This window comes from Sapajus apella, unplaced genomic scaffold (genome assembly GCF_009761245.1).
Source record: "Sapajus apella isolate SASKATOON/1434 unplaced genomic scaffold, GSC_monkey_1.0 scaffold25, whole genome shotgun sequence".
Lineage (NCBI taxonomy): Eukaryota > Metazoa > Chordata > Mammalia > Primates > Cebidae > Sapajus > Sapajus apella.
This window is the reverse complement of record NW_022436965.1, coordinates 18,330,088-18,340,310: the sequence shown is the minus strand read 5'-3', so window position 1 is coordinate 18,340,310 and position 10,223 is coordinate 18,330,088. Positions and strand designations below refer to the sequence as shown.

The following is a 10,223-nucleotide window of genomic DNA, read 5'->3' as shown; positions in this document are numbered from 1 at the left end:
CCTGGGTGACAGAGTGAGACTCTGTCTCAAAAAAAAAAAAAAAAAAAAAAGACAAAATTGGTCCATGCCCTTAAGGGAATCATAATCTGGCAACGTCCTCATAGCTCAGAAGGAAAATGGGTTTATTCCAGGTTGCTGCAGAAACCAGAGTCTCTTAGACAATCTGAATGGCTCCTGGAGAGTCGTGGAAACTTTATTTTGTTCCTTGCCTTTCCTTCTCCCTAGCTGAGGTTCTGTGGGGGGGTGAGGAAACTCCTTTGTTCTTCATTCTAAAGGCTCCATTGACCTAGTTGGGTATCTGGGGCACAGACTGATTCACTAGGTCAAATGGAGGTTCCCTAGACCCACCTGAGACCGGCACCAGCTGTTTCCCTTCTCCCCCTGTGCAGGCAACCACACACCTCTGGCAGCGACTTGGTGCTGCCCACGGGGCAGAGAGACAGGGTGCCCGAGGTTCCCTGCTCTTCTGTGCTGCTAGGGAGAGGTAAGAGAGAGTGACCCCCTTCCTGTACACAAGGTGGCAGAACCATCGGTAACCTCCCTCTCTGCTGCCGCTTTGTCCATTGCCATGGCTTCTCTCTTAGGCCCAAAACACACAATGGGGCTGTCAGGAGCAGCCCACCGCTGCCTGGCCTCCCCAGCCTCCTGCAGTGTGCAGAGGCTCACGCGGTAAGCAAACTCTTGCTGGGACAATTTTCAAAATCAGGACATTAAGCAGGTTCCTTGAATTGAGCTGCTTTCCTTTCGTCTGTACCTTTTCTTGGATCGCTGCAGACTCTGCCTCAGGACAATTCAAATTTCTTTTATTTGATTGACTCAACTCTCAGAATGTAAGAGTTGGTTTCAGGCGATGTGGGGTGAGAGAAATACTGCATGACATCTGTACAGAAAGTCTGGAGGATTCCCCCACCCTTGTCCGTGCGCTTTGGCTATGCAACCCACAGTTGCCATGTGATGGGGTCTTAATAAATGTGTCAACACGAAAATTTCTCTGGAATGTTTCAAAATCACTAACATTTCATTCTGAACATGGAAGAAAACCAAAAAGAGATTAGGAAAATATTAAGGGCTATATTGTGACAGACTGTTAACATTTTTAGGGGCTTTTAATTTTTTAGGTTTTTAAAAAAAATATTAAATTCAGGTGAGCCACCCCTCCCTTGCATCTGACCCCTTTAAACATACAAAATTAAGTATTTTATGCTGGTTATTTGATTTAGCAACTTACTAAGAGACGTATACTAAGAAAAGTAGGGGTACATACCTGCCAGTCCGTGGGAAGAAAATTAAGAAAAGAAATGCCCCTTTTGCTACAGAGGGAAGGAAGAAAGTGAAAATAAACACAAAAACGTCAGGCATGTTCACAGGTGACTTCCCTGTGGATAGCTAAAGTAGGCACTGGCTCTGGAACTCTAAAAAACAGCTTTTTTTTTTTCTGGTGAAACAAGATGACTTGTTGGCATTTATAGCTCTTTACCCATTTCAAGTAATTTTTATATAATTTTCAAATGTGATCTGGTGCCTTCAGAGTTTCAGAGAAATAGAGAAAGACTTTAGGACTGCAGACCGCGTTTGATAAAGCTTATTGCCACTACTTAGTGAGTGTCTATTATGAGACAGTACTGGCTGGGTGCTTGCTACACCCTACTTTCAAATAATAGTCCCGAAAGTGAACATTAATATTCCCTTTTGCAAATGAGGAAAGGTTCAGAGAGGTTAAGTAATGTGCCCAAGGTCACACAGCTATGTGGTGTGGCTGGGTCTTGAGCCCATGTCTTCCAAGGCCATGGCAGCTGTGAACTCTTCTATCCTGTGCTAAGGAGGTGTGTGAGTTATAAATGTATTGCCTCAGAGCTGAATGCACCCTTCCACGTATGCTGTCTGAACAAGAACTTTAAAGTCAGCACCATGTTGAACTATCCCAGTAGAGGGCGCTGGAGGGCCATCATGGGAGGAAGAAGGTCTGTAGTTTCCCTGACCTGCGTCCATAGGCCACTGGTGTGACTGTGAGGACATTTGGTGGAGAGTCCGGCCCCAGCCATGGACCCAGAACAAAGTTCTTCCGTGACCTCACAGCCACAGCCTGGCCATGACCTTTCCATAGCCCTCTCAACAAGGAACCCAGAGTCCCTGCATAGGGCCCTCAGTGCTCTGGAGGCCGCCTCCTGCCTGTGCCTGCCCTGACGCCCACTATGCCCCTGCCACACGTTGCTGGTTGCCCTCCTCACCTGCACTGGGAGGTGGCGGACTGCAGCTGCCGGCCAGCTCAGGCCTGCGCACGTCAGCTGCCTTCTCTGCTAGCTGATGTGCTGAACCTCACCTCCCCCTTCCAAGCTTGTCCTGGGTCCGGCACCTTCCAGCACCCTCCCTCGCCCTAGGTGCCTATGACGCTCACTTCTATCTATAGCTGCTCTTTCGTCATGGTAATTCTTTTACTTTTTTTTGTTTTTTTTTTTTTTTATTTGTTTGTTTTTGTTTTTTTTTTTGGCAGAGTTTCCCTTTTGTTGCCCAAAAGGGAAATGCAACGGCATGATCTCAGTTCACCGCAACCTCCACCTTCCAGGTTCAAGCGATTCTCCTGCCTCAGCCTCCTGAGTAGCTGGGATTACAGGGATGTGCCACCATGTCCAGCTAATTTTGTATTTTTAGTAGAGACAGGGTTTTTCCACATTGGTCAGGTTGGTCTCAAACTCCCAACCTCAGGTAATCTACCTGCCTTGGCCTCCCGAAGTGCTGGGATTATAGGCATAAGCCATTGTGTCTGGCCCTCATCATGGTAATTCTTTAAAGTAAACTTCCCTGGCTTAACCCACTGTGTGGTTTCTATCTCTGAACTGGACCCAGATTGCCCCTGGAGGCTTTAAAAGAGCTTCAAAGATGCTGCTCAGCACTTTGGGGGGTGACCCACTCCTGGGCTGAGCTCAGGTCCTAGTGAGTTGCCCTGTGAACTCAGCTCCTGGGCTGTGCACCTAATCCTCTTACTAGTTCTTCCACCCTCACTGGCAAAGAAGAGGCAGCAAAGGTTGCCTGGCTGGTACCAAGTTCCCTGCCAGGTCCCATCACAGCCCTTATGGCCCTGAGCAAGGAGCCCTTCAGCTTGTGCTTTGCAGGAGCCACTCCTCATTGCATTAGCTGGAATAAACATGAACCACAATAAAACATAATGTCAGGGAATGGCTTCCAGGATGACTGCAAGGCCAGTTCCCCGTTGGCAGGGTAGATGGTTAAATTATGAGCCTGTTGGCTTCTTCTAGGTCATGTCAGCCAGGAGCATCTGGCAATGGTCAGCCTCCAGGAATAGAGCCGTCTGGCATGAGGATGGAAGCCCAGAATAGAGGATGCAAGATCCAAAGGCAGGGAAGCAGTCTCGTGAAGGGGCCTGGACCATGCCAGGGTCGTAGCTCCTAGTTCAGCTCTGCCATGTCCTAGCTGTGTGACTTTGTGCAAATGACTCCACCTCTCTGAGCCTCAGTATCCTGAGCCAAGTTATTTGGATGATTACATAAGTAACTATAAATGGTCCTCAATAAAGATGTGTCAACACTAAAATTTCTCTGGAATGTTTCAAAATCATTAACATTTCATTGTGAATGTGGAGGAAAATCAAAAAGAGATTGTGAAAATATTAAGGGCTGTATGGTGTCAGATAGTTAGCATTTTTAGACTTTTATTTTTTTAGGGTTTTTTTTTTTTTGATACAGAGTCTCACTCTGTCGCCTGGGCTGGAATGCAGTGGCGGGGTCTTGGCTCACTGCAGCCTCCACCTCCTAGGTTCAAGCGATTCTTCTGCCTCAGCCTCCCAAGTAGCTGGAACTAAAGGCGCACGCCATCAGGCCTAGCTAATTTTTGTATTTTTAGTAGAGGTGGGGTTTCGTCATATTGGCCGGGCTGATCTCAAACTCCTGACCTCGTTATCTATCTGCCTTGGCCTCCCAAATTACTGGGATTACAGGTGTGAGCCGCTATGCCCAGCCGATTTTTAAAAAGTTTTTAAAAATATTAAATTCAGTCCTTCTGTGGTTTAAAGGTTCATATCTATTACAAAATTCTGGAAATGTTCTGTATTCTCTGCTCTCACTTCTTTATAGACCTGCATTTTAGAGACCTCAACCTGGAAACTGAATTTATTAAGTCATTTGCCTAAGTCTATAGGCAAATGACATTGTCATAATTTTCATAGATATTTTCTATCACTGAAAAGTTCAGTCCATATTACATAAATGAAGGGAATGAAGAAAAACAAGCTATGCCTACATATCTACAGGTTGTGAGAAACATCTTAGGAAAATGAAGACTAGCTAATGGACTACTGTCCTGAGTACGGCTCTAACTTGTACTATCTCTAGAATCAATGCGTGTTATTAAAATGTTAGGTACATGTTGATGTACTGATTACTGAATGATGCTTTAAAACAATAGTGGAACTCAAGTAAAAGAAGGCTTTGTAGTTATATTTTATTCACTGGGTTGTCACTGCCCAGTTCTGCACTGGGTTCTTCCCTGTGTTACTGCTAATTTTTGTGATGACCCCCATGAGGGATTATCATCTTTATCCTATTCTAGGCGAGGAAACGGAACCCGCAGCACTTGTGTTGAACACCTCTGGTTTCTCCTCTCCACCTTCCACTCACATCCTTCCCACCTTTTTGCATCCATTGCTGAGGCAACTTGCCTCTTGCAAGTATCACCTGCAGGGACCTCACCTCAGCCACCCTGGCCCAGCTTCTCTGATTTTCTGCATAGAAAGTCTACAAGAATGGGCCAGGCGTGGTGGCTCATGCCTGTAATCCCAGCACTTTGGGAGGTCAAGGTGGGCGGATACTTGAGGTCAGGAGTTCAAGACCAGCCTGGTCGACATGGTGAAACCCTGTCTCTACTGAAAAAAAAAATCAAAAGTTAGCTGGGCGTGGTAGTGTGCACCTGTAATCCCAGCTTACTTGAGAGGCCGAGGCAGGAGAATTGCTTGAACCCAGGAGGTGGAGGCTGCAGCAAGCCGAGATCATGCCACTACACTCCAGCCTGGGCAACAAGAGGAAAAAAAAAAACAAACCAAAGTCTGCAAGAACAAACCTTGTCCCCACATCTGAGTATCATGGAAGTGCAATATACTCCATGGGATAGACCTTCGCCAACAGGGTATCAGATCCATGGGTAAACACTCCCCTCTCCTGTTGCCGTCTACACAGTCCCTCTGAAGGGCTTGTTGGGCTCGAGCTCCATTGCCCACTGTGGTGATCAGCTTGAGAAGGCCCCCACTTTGTGGCTTTCCTTCCTTCCCTGTCTCACTTCTTACTCTTCCCTGTCTCCACAACTCTTCCCTAGGATCATGGTCCATATACACGAACTGCACACAAGCCCTCTTCCTGGCTCTGTTCAACGGGAGACCAGTCCCTGTTATTTAGCAGGGGCTAGGTCACAAAGCAGGCCTTCTCTTGTTACAGAAATAACTAACTTTAATTAATCTTCTGGTAAATTGTGTGTGTGTGTGTGTGTGTGTGTGTGTGTGTGTGTGTGTGTGTGTTTATATATATATATATATATATATATCCTCACTCGACGCTCTTTGAGTTGGAGTCTCACTCTGTTACCCAGGCTGGAGTGCAGTGGCGTGATGATCTTGGCTCACTGCAATCTCCACCTCCCAGTTCGAGCAATTCTCCTGCTTCAGCCTCTGGAGTAGCTGCCTTACAGGTGCCCGCCACCATACCAGGCTAATTTTTGTATTTTTAGTAGAGACTAAGTTTCACCATGTTGGCCAGGCTGTTCTCAAACTCCTGACCTCTGCCCACCTCTGCCTCCCAAAGTGCTGAGGTTACAGGTGTGAGCCACCACACCTGGCCAATTATACTTCTTTCTACTTTTCAAAAACTATTATATATATATAAAATTTATATATATGAAACTTTTATATAAGCCAGAGTAGAAAAAGTAACATTGTAGTAATAGTTATACAGTAAAATGTCACATTATATGTATGTATAACCAATGATTTCCATGATTATAAAAAGTTTTTTTTTCTATATAACAACTATTAATACATGATCAAGGAAGTGGTGGTAGCAATTTGAGCCACAGGTGGAATACAGAAAGGCTGCCTTCTCAGGCCTTACCTTTGTCCGCTCAGCCTTACTAAGCCTCTCTACCCAAACTTCTACACCTGCAAAGAAGCATACCTAGACTTACATTCCAGCCTCCAGAATGCCCCTTTTTCCCTAGATCTGGAACCTTGAAGCAGATCTTTTGTACCAAGCATTCCTGTACCTTTCTGTCTTTCACCTTTAGGGTCTATAAACTAGAGGTCAGCTGAAGGTCCTGAAAGTCACTGAACCTCATAGCTGGGTGTGGTGGCTCACACCTGTATTCCTAGCACTTTGGGAGGCCAAGGCAGACAGATCACCTGAGGTCAGGAGTTTGAGACCAGCCTGACCAAAATGGTGAAACCCTGTCTCTACTAAAAATACAGAATTAACCAGGTGTGGTGGCACATGTCTGTAATCCCAGCTACTTGGGAAGTTGAGGTAGGAGAATTGCTTGAACCCAGGAGGTGGAGGTTGCAGTGAGCCAAGATCACGCCATTGCACTCCAGCCTGGGCAACAAGAGCAAAACTCTGTCTTCAAAGAAAGAAAAAGAAAGAAAGTCACTGAACCTCAGAGGGAGAGGCCAGAATTCTAGCTTTGCCACTAACTGGTAGTGGCCATGGACTAGCTGAATAACCTCTCTGGACCTCAGTTTCCATATCTGCAAAAATGAGCCAGTGGTACCGGATGCTCCTTAGGTCCCTTTCCAGTTCCACATTCTTGTACTAACGTAATTTCCTGCTCATGAAAACCATTTACTACTAGAAAACAACTTCCATATCTGGTGTTCATTATAATGGGATGTTGCCCTTATTTCAAAAGTGGAGTAGATGGAAAGATCAAGAAGGAATATAAAATTAGGAAACACATCTAACAAAGCCCCAAAGACTTGTTAAATGACCACAGAAGAAAAAAAGCCAAAATATTGCCTCTATTTTTGTACACACACACCCCACCCACATACACACATGCAGGAGTTTTTATTGTAAATGTAACTCCATTCAGTTAACAGTCTGAAGTAAGTAAGGCCTCATCACACTAATAGTAATGATGATTCTTTCAATTGTCTTCACAGATTCAAGTTCAAGTCTCAAGCTCTACCACTGACCAGCTGGGTAACCTTGGTCCCTTAGCACCTTAGGACTTCACTTTCCTTGGTTGTAAAATTCAGAATTGAATCTCTTCCAATTCTAACAATCTAGGATTTAAAAAAAAAAATCCTTTACATCTCATAGGTATTTCATGTGGACCCCACAAAAATTATTATTCACAGCAGGAATTTTCTTTGTCATATTATGGGCAAGAAATGAAGTTGCAGAGGGTTCAGTAATTTGCCCAAGGTCATCGCCAGTCCCTGGCTCTTAGGTTTTCTGGCCCCATCCCTATGAAGAACTTGCCTTTCATGTAGAAGGCTTTTTTAGCAAATATTTTCTCATAATTTTAAAGGTTTTCAAGCCTGTAGAAAAACTAAAAGAATAGTACAATAAGCTCCCCATATACTTAGATTCACCAGTGTGTAATTCACCAGTTACTAATATTTTGCCACAGTTGTCTTACCTTTCTTTCTGTCATTCTCTGTATATTTGCAGTCTTTCTTCAACCATTTGAAAGCAAACTGCAGACTTCCTGATGCCTCACCCCTGGGTACTTAAGCATGTCTCTCCTTAGAGCAAGGATTTTCTCCTTCACAACCACAGTATCATCATCACACTAAGAAACTGAACATGAATACAGTAACATAATATAATAAGCAGTCTATATTCAAATTGCCTCAATTATCCCAAACCTGTCCCTCATAGCCTTTTCTCCCCCTTGATGAAGACACCAATCAAGACTCATGCACCACATTTGGTTAACACATTTCTTTAGTCTCTTTAATACAGAACAAGCCCTTCCCCACCCCTTTTTTCTTTCTTCTTTGACACTGACATCTTTAACCAGTCCAAACTAATTGTCCAACAACTGGATTTGCTTATTTCCTCATGATTAGAAAACTTCCTCAACAGTGAATATTTAGGAGCACACTTTCACAAAAAGTGACACAAATATTATCTTCCCAGCTAATGAGAACAGTATTCCCCCTTCCCCCAACACACAAACACACACACACACACACACATACACACACACACACACTCCCCTTCAGGCAAGCAGGGACCAGGATGAACAGAGGAGCCTCTCAGTGAAAAAGAGCCACCTCAAGGATTTGTCTGGTGACTAAAAGCAGAGGTTCTCAGATTGGACTGAGTAAGGAAACAACATATTGAGGGAAGTGAGAGAGGTGTCACCTCTTTATTTTGCCAAGGGAGAACATTTAAAAATAAACAAAAACGTACCACTTACTATCATTTCCTAAATCTACTGTCACTTCATAAATAAAGGGCATTTTAACACCTAAAGGTAAGAATAACAATCTCTGAGCAAAGGTTCAAAAAAGGGGGTTTTTCAAAAAGGACAGTGGGCAACTTGCTACTGCTCATAGGCGTACACATCTCATCTCGTCCTTTCATTTCTCCTTTTGTATGGACTGTGAAAACTTTGTCATGGAGGGGCATAAGAACTCAGAGCCACTAATTTAAATGAAGCTCTCAGGGGCTAAATTACCGGTAATGCCTGAAAGTAACTGCTGTGCTGCCTTAACTCACCTACCTTGTGCTAGATATGCAGTCTCTGGGAGAAAGGGCAGGAAGGGAGGCCTGGAGCGCCTGGAGCAGGCCGCTATGAGCCATTATCACCTGCTGAACTGAGAGTCCCTCCACCCCACGTTCTTACCTTCTCTGGAGCCTAATGGCACATCCCGAGCAGTGTCTCGAGTCTGGGGACACTGGCCCCTTCTCAGCCTTGCTACCTCCTGGCTGCTGCTTTCCAGCCTCCTGGCCAGATGCTCATTCTCTTGCCTCAGCCGCTTCTTCTCTTCCTCCAGAACTGACTTGTCTTGGAGGAGGTTGCTATAGGCAGTCTCCAACTCTCTGGTTTGGGCTTCCAGCTGGTCCCGCTCCTGCTTCAGGGTGCCCAGCTCCCTCTGCAGCCCATCCTGGGTCTCCTGGGGCCTGGCAGCCTGGTCCAAGGACAGCTGGTGAATGAGGCTCTCCAGGGAGCTGAGCCGAGCTTTGGTGGCCTCCAGGTCTAAGCGCTGGGTGCTGCTGTCTCTCTGTAGGTTATGGATGACTGACATGGCCTGGCCCTGCTCTGGGCAGCTGGATTCATTGGGACTGGCCACACTGAAAGTATACTGGCATCGGCCATTCCGGTCATTGGCTTTCCGGAGCTGAGCTGTCCTGGCCCCCACATCCCACACCAGGCAGGCCAGAAGCAGCAGCTGGACAGCTGGCATCTCGGGGCCAAAGCTGCAGCAATGTGCACAGAAGAACCTCAGTGCCGGGGCTGGGTGAGGCTTCCTCTGGAATGCTCTTCTGTGCTGAGAGGTGTCCAGATGGGTGGCCTTGCTGGCTCGTGCCTGAGCTCTAGAGAGGTTATATATACTGGGGAGCCAGCCCTTTGTAGGGGGAGAGAGAGAGGTGGCCACGTGAGGCTGGGTGGGGCTGTGCACAGGGGGGTTGCCTTCACATTGCCAGCAAGATTCTTAGAAAATAACCTTCCAGAAGTCTGGAGTTTCTTTTAAAAAAGAACATCCCAATTTATTCACCCACACCCCAATAATAGTCCCTCTATCCCCACCTGGTTTTGCATACACACACACACACACACACACACACACACACACACACACACACTTGATACATGTCCCCTTTGTTTAACAGGACTACTGGTGTGCTGATTTGAACAAGGATATATTTCTAGTTTATATTTCCATCCACTCTGCAAAGTCACTGAGAACCTGCACTATGCCAGGCACTATGCTAGGAACTCAAAATCCAGACAAGTCCTTTAGACATGCAGCAGGGACAAAGACAAATAACAGGCAGCCAGAATACAAGGAGAGCACCCCACCAGGCTCCAGGGAGAGCATTCCTATAGAAGTGGCAGATTTCCTCCCTCACCCCTAGCTTTAAAACGACTGTGTATCTTTGGGAGAACTTTCTAATTTCAGTCTTGCATCTCAGGCACCAATGTCAATATTAGCCTCTAAATCAGTTCTTACTCTGTGTGTGTGCATGTGTCTGTGTGTCTGCGTCTGTGTGTGT

At 45.7% G+C, this 10,223-nt stretch overlaps 1 protein-coding gene across 1 annotated transcript in view; it reads right to left on the bottom strand.

Annotated features, from left to right (window-relative positions):
• MYOC (myocilin) overlaps window positions 1-9,666 on the bottom strand; it is a 16,439-nt gene extending 6,773 nt beyond the window's left edge. The window contains exon 1 of the mRNA XM_032291687.1: window positions 8,851-9,666. Coding sequence (XP_032147578.1) covers window positions 8,851-9,412 — 562 coding nt within the window. The 5' untranslated portion in view covers window positions 9,413-9,666. The remainder of the gene's footprint in view (window positions 1-8,850) is intronic.
• Between the last annotated feature and the right edge of the window lie 557 nt (window positions 9,667-10,223).